This window comes from Apus apus, chromosome Z, assembly GCF_020740795.1.
Source record: "Apus apus isolate bApuApu2 chromosome Z, bApuApu2.pri.cur, whole genome shotgun sequence".
In the NCBI taxonomy this organism is placed as follows: Eukaryota; Metazoa; Chordata; class Aves; order Apodiformes; family Apodidae; genus Apus; species Apus apus.
In genome coordinates this window covers 18,438,518-18,455,493 of record NC_067312.1, presented here as the reverse complement: position 1 = coordinate 18,455,493, position 16,976 = coordinate 18,438,518, and the positions used below count along the sequence as shown (strand labels likewise).

The 16,976-nt window shown below is 38.1% G+C and overlaps 1 protein-coding gene across 4 annotated transcripts in view; it reads left to right on the top strand.

Moving 5' to 3' along the window:
• Positions 1-16,976, top strand: part of ARL15 (ADP ribosylation factor like GTPase 15) — a 234,730-nt gene that overhangs the window by 94,229 nt on the left and 123,525 nt on the right. For all 4 annotated transcript variants that reach the window (XM_051641885.1, XM_051641882.1, XM_051641884.1 and 1 more), the window contains one exon: positions 3,844-4,052. In XM_051641885.1, the coding sequence (XP_051497845.1) occupies positions 3,844-4,052 (209 nt within the window). The remainder of the gene's footprint in view (positions 1-3,843; positions 4,053-16,976) is intronic.

Here is a 16,976-nt window from a genome sequence, read left to right as displayed (position 1 = left end):
ATGTCTATTCACATTTTTGCTTATTGGAAATAGTCTATTTAATATTTGTAGAGGGATTATCTAAATATTTTTTAATCCGCTCTAAAGCCTTCAAAATAGCTAAATGTCTTTATTTCAGGTGAGTGGATGTTCTGTTTGAAGTGATAAAAAAACTGCTTGCATCTACATTATTTCATGGCCCCAGGTTAACTGATTTTGATGGGAAGGAAAAAAAGTTATTCCTTGGATTTGAGATTATAAATTCTCTCAAGCTGTGATGTATTTTGAGGTGAACAAGAGCATTCATGTGCGGGTATCTTGAAGCAAGGGCTGTGTGACATTCATCGTGCTCTTGGTGGAGAGTTGCTGAGGGTTTGACAAGTAACAAGCTTGACACCTTTAAATTGCTTTCAGTGAATTTTTTTATGCAATGCTATGCTCTGTTCTGAAAATACTGAAAATGAGGGATTTGAAGGTAGCCTCAAACTGCTGTGCATGCAGATGTAAACGAGTATTCAAAGTTTAAAGGAAGTTTTACAGCTCTGCATTTTACATAATATTTACAGGAGTGCATAACAGTGCAACCTGTGTTGGATGTGTACTAAACTGCATGTAACTCTCAAACTCTTCCCCCTGTTTTTCAGAAGGCGTTTGAGAGGGTGCTGTTGACACTGATACAAATCATAAATGGTGTTAATATGGACACATTGGCTGATAGTAACAAACAGTTATTAATTTATATATTTTTTAAATTGCAAAATAAAACTTTCTAAAATTTTGTAGAGTTGGTTGAATAAACCTGCCCTGTTGTAATGCTGAATTATTGGGGTTTTTGATTACACCACCCTGTCATTTCTATGTAAAGAGAGGTGTTTTTTTGCTTTTTATAAAGTAATGCAAGTGTACATTTGACTAATCACTATTTTGCTTTTCTAATAAGTAGCATGATTGTGTTGTTGTAGGTTTCCACCTTTGTGCCCCCAAATTGATAGTAAATAGGATGTTTTAGTCACATCACAGACGTAGCCCACTCCTGTGGGTTTGTTTCTGAGGGAAACAAATCATATGCCTTGGAATGAGTTGTTGCTTTTGACTGTCTGAGGAAAAGTCTACACTGAATGTCATATCTTAGTGAGCATTTTACATAGCATGTTCCCTAGGTCATGCTGTAAAGTGTGATGGCTGAGTTACTGTTCACAGCCTAGTGAACACTCCTAGCACTCCGGAGAAAGAAGCTGAGAGCGGGTTTTGCTCCCTGGTTTTGCAGACTTAAGGCAAAAGAAAATAAGCATATTTGTCTTGTAGAAATTGTGAATTCCAGTTGCTGATAGGTTATTGATGCCCAGAATTACTTTTCAAGTGCTTTTACCAGAAAGGGGAGTTAAAGTGGCACCCCAAGGTGCAGACTTTCTCAGTATTTTTTATGGTCTGCTTGGTGCAATTGTTTTAATTCTTAAACCTCATGCTGTGGTTTCCACAGAAGTGATGTGTAAGCAAGTTCAAAGCAGGTCATTATTGTAATGGAAGATCCTGAAGGAAATGCCAACTTCTGTTGGACATTTTTAGTTGGTTCTTAGTACTGTGCCATGGAGACTGGCCAGGATTGGAGAGAAAAGGACTGCTGGACTTTGGTGTTGTTTCTTTTGGGGGAGTTGTGTGGTGAAACAAAAATGCAGGACTATAAGATGCAAATCAGCACACTGCTTTTCTGGTTCCAGTATTCCATGTAGGGATCTATGAGCTACTTTCTTCCGTGTGCCTCGATACAAGAGGTCTATGCTTTGCAGTTCATCACACAATTTTTCTCTTTAGAAATAGTACAGTTACAAAAATAAGACTTGGGGTCTGCAGTGATGTCTGGTTGAAGAGTAGCTTGTTGAAGCTTAGAGTAAATAAGACAGATGTTATGTAACTACAAAAAAAACCCAACAAACCTTCAAAGAACTTATCATGGTGTTAGCCTTTCAGTTCTTTGAAAATCATTCTCAATCAGTTTTTAAAGCAATGTGATACTTCAGATGCCTGTGACACTGCTATGTGTGGCTATGTAAATAGTGTCCCTCTCACAACTTGCTCTACTTGGTTCTGACCAAGACAGCTGGCTGGAAAAACCACGATAGCTAACAAATGCTGTGAAATTCTGTACAAATACAAGTGGTAAATATTCTGGACATACTGAAACTCAGAATTAGCTTTCAGTGTAATCCCTTTTCTATGTAAGTAATGTTGATCTTCAGAAGTTGATGATAAAATAAATGAAATGCCTGTCCTATTTGTGCATTGTGTCTTTGAGTCTGGTATATTAATAGATAAATTAAGGAAGTACTTTACTAAATCCCATGGCAATTTAAGTAATCAACTCTTTAGACCTCTCGCAGAAAAAAAAGCCCAACTGTTTTGGTATGTTTTCAATATTATCTGTAGGAAAAAGTGTGTGTTCTCAACGTTTGTTAGCCACCTAAATTATGTGAGGTGCAGAATACAGAAATGGAGTGTTTAAGATTCTGGTGTGGCCAGTACATAGAGGACAGTAATTCCATGGGCAAAATTTAAATACCCTGAGTTGGATGCCTAAAATATATGATACTAATTCCTTTCTAGATATTTATTTCTTCACTATTGTTCAGTGACTGTCTTTTCTGTTGCACAATGTATTAATTCAGTGAAAGTCTTAAATTTCATATCAATGTTACAGTAATTATGTTGCATTAAATTCTTGTTTTGTGCCTACATGTTGTCCACAACTTTTGTGTTGTGTTTTTCTTTTTCACTAAAAAATGGAGTCTTATTGTCTTCAGCACTTGGTATCTTTCTTTAAGTTCATTTCTCCTTTTCTCAAAGTCAGAAAAGTGCCTGTAAAGGATACCTCCAGCACATTTCTACAAATCACTGCCTTGTAGACATGTCAAGTTTTCTACTAGATCACTGCTGCGGCTGTTCACTTTTTAGTGTTAGTCCCCATGAGTGTAGTGCCAGATTCAGTCACAAAGAATAGCCCATATCCAAATCATAGTTTAGATAGTTTGACAGCTGTCAAGTGCAATTATTTTTTTTTTTCTACCTCAGTGTTACAACATATGCTGCTCTCCAGGGGAGGCAAAAGATAACCTTATTGCTTGGCTTCTGTTGAGATGGCTGAATGCTGCTGAACTGTATCCTAAAAATTACTGTGACAGATAAGCCTGTACAGTCACTTGTGTCTACTCTTGGGCTCTTCCAGGATCTTTAGTGTGCCAGACGGAGCAAAAGCACTTGATACAAATTCCACTGGATGTTGTCACCAAAGCTCCTCATTCACTGTTCAGCTCACTGTTTTATCACCATTCTCCGCATTAAGTGTCTATTTTCTTTAATAGGCTTTCCTGACACCTTTTTTATTCAATGATTAAGTGTTTGCCTGATTGGTGGTTTGGTGATGAGCTGAAGACCTTATCATAATCAGAAATGAGCAACTGCTGTGACAGAAGGTATAGGTTATGGCAAGGAGCTGCAGGGCTGAGTTAAAAAAGAAAGGCTAAAGTGTAGATATTAGTACCTAGGTATTTCAGGGAGAAGGTATAGGATTAGACTGTATGGCACTGGAAGCATGGTAGTTCTGCCAGTACTCATTAATGGAACAGAAACTTTCAGGGATGAAAGCTGTGAGTCAAATTCCTTCCTCATTTAAACAATGTTCATATGATGGTTTGTGTGTGTTGGATTTATGGTTGCTTTTTTCCCTTTTAATCTTTCAGTAATGGTTAGGAGAGAAAATGCTTTGCCCATTGCTTTGGTTGTTCTAAACAGAAGAGTTATTTTCAGGTACAAGTATTAAATCTGTTGCAGTATTCTTGTTTTAATTAGTTCTCATTATTGTCTTGAAAGGGGCTGACAATATCAGGAAATACTGGAGTCGTTACTACCAAGGATCCCAAGGGGTAATATTTGTATTAGACAGTGCGTCCTCTGAAGATGAACTAGAAACTGCTAGAAATGAGCTGCACTCTGCTCTCCAGCACCCACAGTTATGTACTTTGCCGTTTTTAATACTGGCCAATCATCAAGACAAGCCAGCAGCTCGCTCCATACAAGAGGTATGTTAACGTGGCAGCATCTTGCCTGTTTGTATTTACTATCTGCACACTACTGACGCAGTATTACTTACTACCATGACATCCTAGTTAAGGGCTGGCCTCAGTTGCTCTTTGCTGTAAGTACGCAGACCAAAATCAGTCCCAGGGCCTAAGAACTTAGTCCAATGCACTCTATGCAGGCCTAATTGTTCTGGAAAACAGACAAGTAATACTTGTATACAAACAGTTTTGCTTTCAGCATATTTTGTTTAAGGGAGAGAAGATGTTTTTAAGCTGCTCTTCTCAAAAGCTGCTGGGACAGTGATTTTTTGTTTAGCTTGTTTTTTTATTTGCTATTACTCCATTCTTTGCAACTGCTTAAAGCAATAGATTGCAGCCATAGGTTGTCTTTTATGTAAAGCTTTTTCTCTGTACTGCTATGTGCTGATGAGAGTGCAGAGTTGCAATTCCTATTCTGAAGTCCTTAACATGTTCTGATTATTTTCTTTTAAGGATTAATGTCCTTGTCTAATTTGTAGCTATCACATAGTAAATTACATAATTGTTCTATGCAGAACACCTTTTGCTGTTAAGTACCATGAAAAATTAATCTTACCTAAATTTCTATCACATCACATAATCTTTGAGGAAATGCTGAAAATTACCTCTTCTTCATGAGAAGCTCTATTTTTCTGAAGTTGTAGAAGGAATTTAGAATTTATTTGTGTCATTCTGTTAATAAATGTAATTTAAAGACTCTTCCTGTTAAAGATTATGGTTTTTCTGTGAATGGTGTTTTTTATTACAGCAGAGTAAAAACTGTTTCAGCACCTTATTATGTTGGTGCTTAGTATTTAATCTTATTGCTTTCTTAGATGTACTTCACATCCAAAGTATGATCTTTCTGAAGAGTACCAGTTCAATTCAGTACAAGACTTAATGATGTGTAGGATAACTTCTTTTTGTACAGTATAGCTGTATGTACTTCCTGTACTGCATCAATGCTATTTATGCCTCCTTTCTGAGCCAAAAGAAATTTAGGATAAAAAGTTAAGCATATTATGTGTTACAAAGTGTAAATGTGACTGGAGTATAGCGATGTTTTTAATATGAGAGCAGGAGAATAAATGAGAATTGTATAAGCTACACTGTAAAATGTTCTATAAAATTCTTGGACCTTTCCTCTAAGTATCTGTGCTTAGGAAAAAAAACCAACAAAACAACAAATTAACTTGGACTTAGCATGTCAAGTTGCATAAAAAAGTAAACTGAAATGATGCAGGGGTAGAATCTACAAATTCTGGGTCTTGTTCATAGAAGAACAGGTTTTAAGAAGTAATTAATACTAATATGAAATGTAATATGGAATTTTATACACCAGGTGATTAATTTCTTTTAGTTCATCGTGCAGTGTAAAAGCAAAGCATATATTTTTAAACCTTCCACTTAAAGTTGACAATATACTGTGATACAACTGGTTTAATTTTATTCATCCAAATATATCCAAGCTGTTTTGATTTTTACTTTTTTTATAGGGTGATATAGACTATAGTTTTCATCAATGGAAATGCTTTTTTCACATTACCTAAGTATTTTTTAAATTGTACTATTTTTTTCTTTTTTAAAGCAGCCAAATTAGGTTTAATGGTAATTGAGGACTTGGATTATAAATATAATTTAAGAAATATTCCTTGTCTGGTTTCGTAAGAATAGTGAATACAATGCTGGTTAGTTTGCTTTACAGCAGATTATACATGTAACTCTCACTTTGGCAGTTCAGTCGGTATGATAGACTTTTTGGCCAGAACAGAGTAAGTTAAGTATCGATTGCCACTTTGTATGAAATGCTAAATACAATAATTTTCTAAAATGTGCACAATTTATGCATATTTTCAGGAAAAAAATGAACATCACAGCTCTATCAGGAGCTCAGTGTATTTCTTTGAAATTCTTTACTTAAGAATAGTGGAAAACAAAACCACAAAAGAAAATTCAGGAGAATGTCACAAAGTTATACTTTGTCCCTGAAAAAATGAAGTCCTGTGCTTGCTGTGTATAAAAAGTGGGAGCCTTACTCAGTCAATTTTGCTGTCATTAAAATGGAAATTCCTTGCTTTCCTAAAGACTTTGCTGTGCTGTTGTCCTCATTATTGAGATGTGAAATACAAGTAAAATGCTGAATCATAAGACCATTCCTTACTTTGAAATGAGCATATTAAAGGATTTAATAAAAATAATATGTTGAGCATTGAGACTTTTATTAGTAATTTTTGCACAACTTAGTCCATTAGTTATAGGTATTTCCTTGCTTTTTTATGTGTCAGAAGACAGATTAATAACAGTTGAAATTTAGAAGTATGTAGGCATTCTTTTAGGCAACAAATTTCATTTCTTTAATGGATATAAAAGGGTCTCCTGGAGTATAATTAAATGAAATGTCTGAGTTAAGTGGTGCTTAATAGGAATTGAAGAAAAATATTTATCTAAAACAAAAATACTTCACAAAATTGTACATGTGCCAAGTATTTTCTGCACCAGATGTTAGTTATATTTATTGTTGGGAAGTGCAGTTACTTCAGTTTTTTTAAAAAATATGGTTCATTTTAATATATTTTCTCGAAGCAATGGTTAGGTAGAAATAATATTGTTGAAACTGCATGCTGTAAGTATTATGCAATGTCACAAATAGTTCAATTCAAAACTATAATGGCTATTTGTAAGAACATCCAAATAACTTGCTTAATTTATGAAATGTAATTTAACCTAATTCATTTTACAAGCATAATTGGGCAATAAACTTCATATTATTGAAGTGACCAGAAAAATTACAGGAGAAGCTAATGTGAAGTACTAGTTAATCAATGTAAACCTTTTTTCCTGTATTGAGTTGCTAGTTGGAAGTTTCCTAGTTGTTGTTTGTACATCTGTCACCAAATCAGAAGAAAATAACTTGCCGACACCAATGTGATGTAGATAAGCAGACACTTCTTTATTGACGCACAAAGGATACGGGGGATAACTCCTCCTAGCGTATCCTGAATTGCATTACAATCAACAGGTTTTATATATTCAATTTTTTTTTTCCAAAATATTAAGCATAAAAATGCATATAATGCTCGCTTTTAACTATTCGTTAAGTTTAACCTTTGCACTGATTGGCCCCTTCAAGTCACATAACTTCATGCATATTCATCTCTAACAAAAATCATGGGTCACCCTATTGATTGTAGTCCCTGATATTCAAACCAGGTTGGGTTGGGGAAAGAGGATGTTCAAGCAGCATAGCTGGTTACTGTGACCTTGGCTACTGTGTGACAGGTTCAGGATTTATTATTGTATTGTTCTTTCCACGGTAACTGCTTAAGCATCTCTTACTCTTTATGCAACACTAGACCTCAGCTACTTGTACGTACCACTTGTCTAGTACATATGGTTTCTGTGATTACTGAAGTAAAACCTAATTACTCCCCCTCCCAGCACGATTCCTATACGAATAGTTCCTTCTAAAAGCCTTGTCTCGGTCAGGCCTGACCAGGCCCAGGCCTTCTAAATAATCAAAATTTAGTCAATTCAGTAACATTTCCCCCCTTTGAAAGTTTTGAAAATTATTTCAGTACTTTCATGAAAAAAAGAAAATACTACTCTTTTGCTTCACTATATGCCGGTGAGAGCCTTGTTACCGTTTCTCTTTCATCTTGTTGTCTTGACACTGCACTTACGATCATTCGATTAAATGCAGTTTGCTGTTAATTTGCCTTTTCAAACAAGTATAGATCAACATTGTCAACGTCCAGTGAACCTGTAAAGGTTCAGAGGTCCATGTCCTCACGTAGATGTCTCCAGGTTGAAAATTATGTACTGGATTTTCTAAGAACAGGGGTCTGTTCCACACCACAGCGTTCCGAAGTGCAGTTAAGGTTTTTCCTAGAGAAAGCAGATAGTTATACATATCCTGTTTTCCTTTTACATGCATGTTTGGATTTGGTTCTAGGGATTCATATGATTTCCCATATAGTAATTCATAAGGATTGACTGAGGTACCACTTTTTGGCTGTACCCTGATTCACAGCAAGGCCAGTGGAAGTGCTTGAGGTCACTTCAGATTAGTTTCTTGACATATTTTGCTAATGTCTTTTTAATGTCTGATTCGTCCTTTCTACTTTTCCACAGAATTGTGGCCTTTGTGGTATATATAAATCCCAAGTGATTCCTAGGGCTTTGCATACACTTTGCACGACTTCAGGATTAAGATGTGGAGCACTGTCTGAAGAGATCCCAATAGGGACCCCAAATCTTGGTATTATTTCTTGTACTAGCCATTTTACAAACTCTTTTGCTTGTGTAGTGCAACAAGGAAGGGCTTCTGGCCATCCTCTAAAAGTGTCGAGCCCCACCAGAATGTATCAATACCCATTTTGTCTGGGTAGTTCTGATTTGACAATAATCACCTGGTTCTGTGCCATATTTGAGTTTACCCATCTAAACTTTTTTCTTCGTCACTGGATTATTCTTTAAACACACATCACATTGCAGTTATCATTTTGGCTATCCTTAACGTTTTGACTGATACCACTTGTCTTTTTAAAAGGGTAACTAAGGCTTCCATCCACACACCAATGACATTCTTGGTGTTTTGTCTGAATTATTTCTCATTAGGAGCGGTGGTACTACTACCTGTCCTTTAGGTGTGACCCACCATCCAGCTGAATTTTTCTTTGCATTCAATAATTTTTCTAACTATTCCTCTGAATATTTAGGTTCTTCCTTCAGAAGAGTTATTGTTCTGGTTGGAATCAAAACCATTTGCAAAGACTTTTGCTGCCTTCCTGGCAGCTCTGTTGCTAAGTTAATCTCTCCAGTGTCTTTTGTATTTCCCATCTGATGAGCTTTACAGTGCAAGATTGCCATCTGCGTAGGCTTTTGAATGGCTTGCAGTAATTGCAAAATTTTGTGTTGGTGTTTAATATTTGATCTTTGGGAGGATAATAATTGTTTCTTCCATGGGATCCCATGGACATGTACTATCCCAAAGGCATATTTTGAATCAGTCCAAACATTCACCTTCTTTCTTTCACTGAATTCAAAGGCCCCGGTTAAGGCAACAAGCTCTGCCTTCAGGGTTGTCGTGGTGCCAGGCAATGCTTTTGCCTCTGTAACTGAGTTTGCAGTTGTTACTGCATATCTAGTCTATCAAAGTCGATGTTGACAAAACTGCTGCTGTCTGTGTACTGCTTCCAGTCAGGGTCTTCTAACAGTGTGTTCTTCAGATCCTCCTGACTGGAATACACGTGTTGAATGGTGGTGAGGCAGTCATGTTCCAGTTGTCCTTCTTCTTGTGAAGAACTTAGAAAAACTGCAGGATTCACCAGGTTAGTTATTTTCAAAATCACATAATCTTGTTCAATCAATACCACCTGGTATTTCATCATTCTGCTAGGGGATAACCAATGTCCCCCCTTTTCTTCTGAAACAGTTATTACCATGTGAGGGACATACAATGTTATTATTCTTCCCAAAGTCAGTTTTTTGGGCTTCTTGAATAAGCATCACTGTAGCAGCAGCTGCTTGGAGACAAGTAGACCACCCCTTACTTACAGTATCTAGTTGTTTGGAGAAATACCCAACTGGTCTCTTCCAGCTTCCCATTCTCTGGTTCAGGACTCCCAACGCTAGATGCTGTCTTTCATGAACAAACAACTGGAAATCTTTGGTTAAATCTGGAAGTCCCAGGACAGGTGCATACATTAATGCTCATTTCAGGTCTTTAAAGGCCCTTTACTGATCTGGACCCCAAGCAAAGGGAGAGTTCTTTTGAGCTTCATACAACGGCTTGGCTATTAGACTGTAATCCATTAGCTGCAGACAACACCACCTGGCCATTCCCAAGAAGGCCCTCAGTTCATGAACATTTTTGGGTTCCGGGATGCCACAAATGGCTTCCTTACAGTCTGTTCCAAATTGCTGTTGTCCTTTTGAAATTTCAAAGTCCAGATATATCACAGTCTGTTTTGCTATTTGGGCTTTGTTTCTGGATACCTTGTACCTGTTTAGTCCAAGAAAATTTAAAAGTTCTATTGTTACCTTTATGCAGGCAGATCTATCTTCTGTAGCAATCAGTATGTCATCCACATACTGTAGAAGCAGATGTCCCGGTTTCATTCTTGAATCATCTTGTTTCCATATTTCAAGTTCTTTGGCCAGTTGCTTTCCAAAAATTGTCAGGCTATTTTTGAATTCTTGTGGTAGCCTTGTCCGTGTTAGCTGCATCTTTCTCCCTGTTTGTGGATTCTCCCATTCAAAAGCAAACAGTTTTCTGCTTTCCTCATCCAGGGGTGTGCAAAAGAAAGCATCTTTTAAATCAAGCACTGTAAACCACTGATGTTCCTCCTTCAAAGCTGTTAAAGTATACAGATTTGCCACTACAGAGTGTATGTCCCTAACTATCTGATTTATAGCTTTCAGATCCTGTACCAACTTATACTCACCTGAAGGTTTTCTCAGCGGTAAGATTGGGATATTGTACTCGGATTCACACTCTTTGAGTATTTTATATTATATAAGCTTATCAATTTCTTAATTCCTTTCCTGGTTTCTGGTTTGATTGGGTATTATTTAATCCTCACTGACTTTGCACTCTCTTTCAATTCTATTTTGACAGGTTGTCCTAATTTCAGTTTGTTGGGTTTATCAGTTTCCCATACTATAGAGATTACCGCCAAATCCACCTCATGGAATTTCTTGTTCTTTTGTTTTTTCTTGTATCATCAAAATTTCTCCTGTCTTTGATTCAGGCATTTTTAAGAGGAGCTCTCTATTTTCAAAAACAATCTGTGCATTTAATTTAGATAACAGATCTCTCCCTAATAAGTATATCAGGCATTCTGGTACATACAAGAATTTATGTGTAATTATTTTGTTTCCAAATTTTAAATCCAGGGGTTGAAGGAATGGCCTATTTTCCTCCTTCCCTGTAGCCCCAATTATATTTGTTGTTTTGGTGCCCAAGTTCCCTTTATAAGTATGCAAAACTGAGAATGTTGCTCTGGTGTCCACTAAAAACTTCACCTCTTTTTCTCCCAGCTTAATTACAACCAGAGGTTCAGCTGGGTTCCCCTCTGGTTCCCTTCATTTATCTAGCATCATCAATCTTGCTGCCTCTTGCTGATCTCCCCACAGCCTCTTGCTGATCTCCCCACAGTTTTGGGCACTCTCACCTCCAATGTCCTTCTCCTTTACAGTAAGCTCACTAATTTATTCCCAAGGAATCATTAAAGTTCTGGTTTCCACCTCTCCCTGTGGCTCCCCTTCTTCCCCTGCGTCCTCTACCTCTCACAGGTGTTCCTGTCACCACTGCCAGCAGCCTGTTTTCCTTAGTTCTCCTTTCTTCCTTCTCTCCGTTATTATATACACTTTCCATGCCACCTCTAACATCTTATTCAGATTTTTTGAATCTTCTCCTTCCAGTTTCTGAAGCTTTTTCCTTATGTCTGGTGGAGATTGTCCAATAAAGGTTAAGGCCAGTTGCATTTGTGCTGTATCTGTATCCACTTCCACTTCTGATACTGATTCAATCTCTGCTTATGCTCCACAGGATTTGAATCCCACTCTGGATCTCCAGAAGGAGAATTCTGCTCTAAAGACCCACTTGCTGTCCCATTCAGCACTGCTGTTTCTGGCTGTGCCTTAGCAGCCCTCAGTACCATTGGCTTCTTTGTCCCATCCACCAAATAATCCAGTATCACTTGCATACCATTCCAGTCCGGATCCTGTGTTCTAATAATGGTGTCTAATATCCTGCTAACTTTCTTAGGATTCTCCCTATAAGGTCCTGCAGCCTGCTTCCAAGCCACCAAATCCACAATTGAAAAAGGTACTTTCACATACAGAGGTCCCTCTGGACCAACTCCTTGTCTCAAAGGGTCTAACATCTCTGTTTGGCACCTAGTTCTCCAAGATACAGACCTCTGAAGGTCCTTCTTCCTCATACCTCATTCCACTACTTTCTGGCTCCACTGTTTCTACTGATGCATTATCCCCTTCACACCACTGTCCCTGTTTGTGGTGTTCCTAGCCTCTTTGCGAAGGGGCTATATCTAATTCTGGTCCTATTTCATCTTTTGGCACCATAGATTTGATACACCTTTTTCCAATATCATACACAGAGCAACACCTCTTTGGCTGTTGTTTTCAGAAGTTAAAGCCATTACTAGATTGTCTTGGCTAATCAATTTACATTCTTTCTGCCAATTGGTTCGTTGCTTCAGATAAAAGAACAAATCTACATACGGCACCTCATTCCGTTTCCCCTCCCTTCTGCATAACAACATTAGTTGTAATATAGTGTTATAACTCAAAGTTCTGGTTGTGGGCCATTTTTCCTGATCTTCTAAAACATACAGGGGCCACTAATGATTACAATATTCTATCATTTGGCCTTTTCACAAATCATCTTGCAGTTCTCCCCAGTGGGTTAGCAAACACCCTAATGGGGAGTTTTTTGCTAACTTTTAATCAGAAACTAAATTACTAACACTTTTACTCTTAGACAAACGGGTTAATTTGGAAGTCATTATAACTGTGTTGCAGTTCACACAGATCACTCAGTCTTTTGCTTCGTTCTTCGGCTGTGCCCCTGGCAGGATAAACAGAACTGCAGATCCGAACTCTGCACTCACTTCGTACTTATTTTTATGTCTCAATCACACACACACAATGATGCCAACAAAAGATAAAAGTGGTTACAAACATATATAAAGACACAAATATCCACAAATTGTCCAACCCTGCAGTAGCTTTTACTTATGTCTTATGGGTAGACACCTAGGCTTCCAAATGGTACCCTCTTAGTCCAACCCTGTGCAGCTTTTGCTGTGTCTTACAGGCAGACTGGGAGACTTTAACCCCCTCCAAATGCAAACTGGGGGACTCTAACCCTCTTCCAAATGAGGGACTTGAACCCCCTTCCAAATGGGGGACTCAAATCCCCTTCCCAAAACAAAACAAGTATCTTACCAATTCCAGAGGACATCGCAAAGAGCCTTGTGGATTGGGGATCATTGGGTATCCCCGAGAATTTCCTTGGTGCTGGCTGGAACCAGTCAGGTCCCCGACTCCACCAGACTCTTTTAGCGAGGTCCCATCTGGGTCGCCAAAAACTGTCACCCAGTATGGGAAAAATAACTTGTGGACACCAATGTGATGTAGATAAGCAGACACTTCTTTATTGACGCACAAAGGATACGGGGGATAACTCCTCCTAGCGTATCCTGAATTGCATTGCAATCAACAGGTTTTATATATTCAATTTTTTTTTTCCAAAATATTAAGCATAAAAATGCATATAATGCTCGCTTTTAACTATTCGTTAAGTTTAACCTTTGCACTGATTGGCCCCTTCAAGTCACATAACTTCATGCATATTCATCTCTAACAAAAATCATGGGTCACCCTATTGATTGTAGTCCCTGATATTCAAACCAGGTTGGGTTGGGGAAAGAGGATGTTCAAGCAGCATAGCTGGTTACTGTGACCTTGGCTACTGTGTGACAGGTTCAGGATTTATTATTGTATTGTTCTTTCCACGGTAACTGCTTAAGCATCTCTTACTCTTTATGCAACACTAGACCTCAGCTACTTGTACGTACCACTTGTCTAGTACATATGGTTTCTGTGATTACTGAAGTAAAACCTAATTACTCCCCCTCCCAGCACGATTCCTATACGAATAGTTCCTTCTAAAAGCCTTGTCTCGGTCAGGCCTGACCAGGCCCAGGCCTTCTAAATAATCAAAATTTAGTCAATTCAGTAACACATCAAGAAAGTAAATTTGACGTTTCATTGTAGAAACCGTAAACTAAGATATAATATTAAATATTAGGCCTCTTTATTTCTCTTATATTGGCTTCTATGGTGTTTATTGGATAGACTGGATCGATGGGCTGAGGCCAATTGTATGAGGTTTAACAAGGCTAAGTGCCGGGTCCTGCACTTTGGTCACAACAATCCCATGCAAAGCTACAGGCTTGGGGGTCAGTGGTTGGAAAGCTCCATGGTAGAGAAGGACCCGGGGGTGCTGGTTGACAGCCAACTTGATGTGAGCCAGCAGTGTGCCCAGGTGGCCAAGAAAGCCAACGGCATCCTGGCCTGCATCAGGAATGGTGTGGCCAGCAGGAGTAGAGAAGTGATCGTGCCCCTGTACTGGGTGCTGTGAGGCCACACCTCAAGAACTGTGTGCCTCACAGTAGGCCCCTCAGAAGGATGTAGAGTTGCTGGAGCACATCCAGAGAAGAGCTACCAAGCTGGTGAGAGGTCTGGAGAGTAAGTCCTATGAGGGGAGGCTGAGGGAAACGAGATCTAGTTTGAAGAAGAGGAGGCTGAGAGGAGAACTGATTGCTCTCTACAACTACCTGAAAGGAGGTTGTAGGGAGGTGGGAATTGGCCTCTTCTCCCAAGTAAATAATGACGGGATGGGAGGAAATAGCCTGAAGCTGCACCAAGGGAGGCTTAGACTGGATGTTACAAAGAACTTCTTTACCAAAAGAGCGGTTGGACTCTGGAACAGGCTGCCCAGGGAGATGGTGGAGTCACCATCCCTGGAAGTGTTTAAAATAAATATATATATAGTGCTTAGGGACATGATTTAAGCACTGAACAGGTAAATTAGGTTATGGTAGGGGGATTTAGGTTATGGTTGGACTTGATCTTCAAGGTCCCTTCCAACTAGGATGATTCTGTGATTCTATGATTATTCCACCTTCCCGTGTAAAAAAACTTTATAAGTTATTTTGTTTTTCCTGCAACAGTATCACATATTTAAATGTTTTCAGCTGAGCCATGCTGAAATAAAGACTGCATATATTAACCAGACGGTAAAACTCAGACAGTTTGTATATGAGTCAATAGGTATGCTGCAAAATAACCATATTTTTAGATTAAAATCACAATGATGAAGAATCAAGTTGTCAGTTCTGACTGCCGATTTGGAAACCTCCTGAATAAATAAATAAAAACAGTTACAGGTTAAAAATAAATTCAGGTATTTAGTGGCTAGGAAGATGGTGGCATATCAGTTTAGCCATTATTTCCAAAATACAGGGTGCAATTCCAGTTATTTATGTTTTTTAAAAAGAAGTATCTTGATGATGGTGTATGCTTTTTGTTCTCCATTACAGCAGTACTTTTAAGTATTTTTGATTAGTCAGATTTATGTCACAGGCTTAAAATATCACAGGAGATTTATGGTGATAAAAGCAGTGTAAATTGCTTTGTAATGAAACAGCAGCATGACTACTATTACCAACTTCTTGGTTTTTATTTTGGAATGTGTGTTACTTTGTGTAATCACATTGGAAGGTGGATATTGCAGTGGATTCCTGTGCTTTGAGCCAGTATGCAAACTGATAGTTGTTTTCCTCCCATGTCAGAGCAATACTTAGAAGTTGCAGATAGGATGCACTGGAAGCGGTCACTTTGTTTTAGGAACAGGCTATGCTAAAAACTCATCTGAATCTGTTGAGGACTTCTGAAACCCCGGCAGGACTGGCCAAAAGAGAAATGCAATTGCACCATGAAGCTTTGCCAGTTCAGTTGTGAAGGAGCAACATGTTTGGCAGCATGTTGCTTTTGGGGAGTTTCTTTGTTTTTTAATATCGAAGGCTATTTTCAAGATTGCAGCTGGACTAGATTTTCATTTTAACTGAACTATACTATTCTAAGATCGTGTACGTAAAGACATTCATAGATATAACCTTTTGGTGGGTTTTCTTTTAGTTATCCAAAAGTGCAAGTGATTAAAAAATTTCCCTTATAGATATAATTGCTGGCCACTAATACCAGGGGAAGTAGCTGAAGATATGTCTGAAATTCCTGCTGTAAAAAATGCCAGAACTTTTAAATACAGACTTAGGAGTAGACCAGGTATCAGAAGTCTTCTCAGTCTATTTTACGATTATATCATCTTTTTATATAATGTTGTCAGGAAAAAAAAAAGCTGAAAAGGTTATGTAGTGCACTTAGTAGTGCATCACAACTGCTTTGTTTCTTTTGCATACAAGATCTTGCTTTAAAGTTTCAGTATTAATAGGTGTGTGAAACTCCAGTCTTCGCCGTTTTCCTTTTTTCTTTGATAGAGGAAGATTAAAAATCTGTTTAAATTACAATCGATGTTTTCAAAAGCAAGTGTGAAAGTTTTACCCAATGTTTACATAGATTGTGATGTATTTATCTATTTGTGAGAGTATTTTAAGGCACTAGGGTGCTGAATTGTGGGGAGTGTTTAATTTGGTGACTCTCCTTATGAAAAGACACACCTTAGGGATGTGAGGGCTAATATCTGCTACTCTGCCAGTTTCTTCTCTTTTGTTTATGTCTGGAAATAATTTTGTAGATAAACAATGTCGTCTTGATGTCTTAAGTGTCTTAAAGCTAAATAACCATTGCAGGAGAATATCCAGGTTTGTCAGCATCTGCAGAGGCTCTTACTGGTTGGAGCTGTAGTAACTGTGGTTTTGGGGCCTGCTGCTGTTTTACGTTCTGAGTTGGCTGCATATGGCAGGCTAATTCCAGGATGTAATTCTTGCTTCTTTTTAATTTGATGTCTTCGTACTATGTTGTTCATGCCTTTTGTAGTTTCTCCTAGTTAGGGAAAAAAAGGTTTCTTTTTGGAAACCCTTTCAATATACCAGTTACAGACCTCATTACTAACAATCTGGAAAACTCCATTCAACAGTGGTGTGAGGAGGTTTAGCTTCAGTGAATATACAGTATCTCAGCAAACAATTTTGAGCAGATAATGCCTCCAGCAGTAGGTACTGAAAAAACTTAGCCAGAAACCAAAAGGGAAAATGGAAGTTCTTTCTGAAGTCTGTCCAATCCTCACCCTGGTCGAGCCTCTCAAATTAGTTCACCTATCTGACTTAAAGGCCAGCTGTCACAAATCTGTGTACT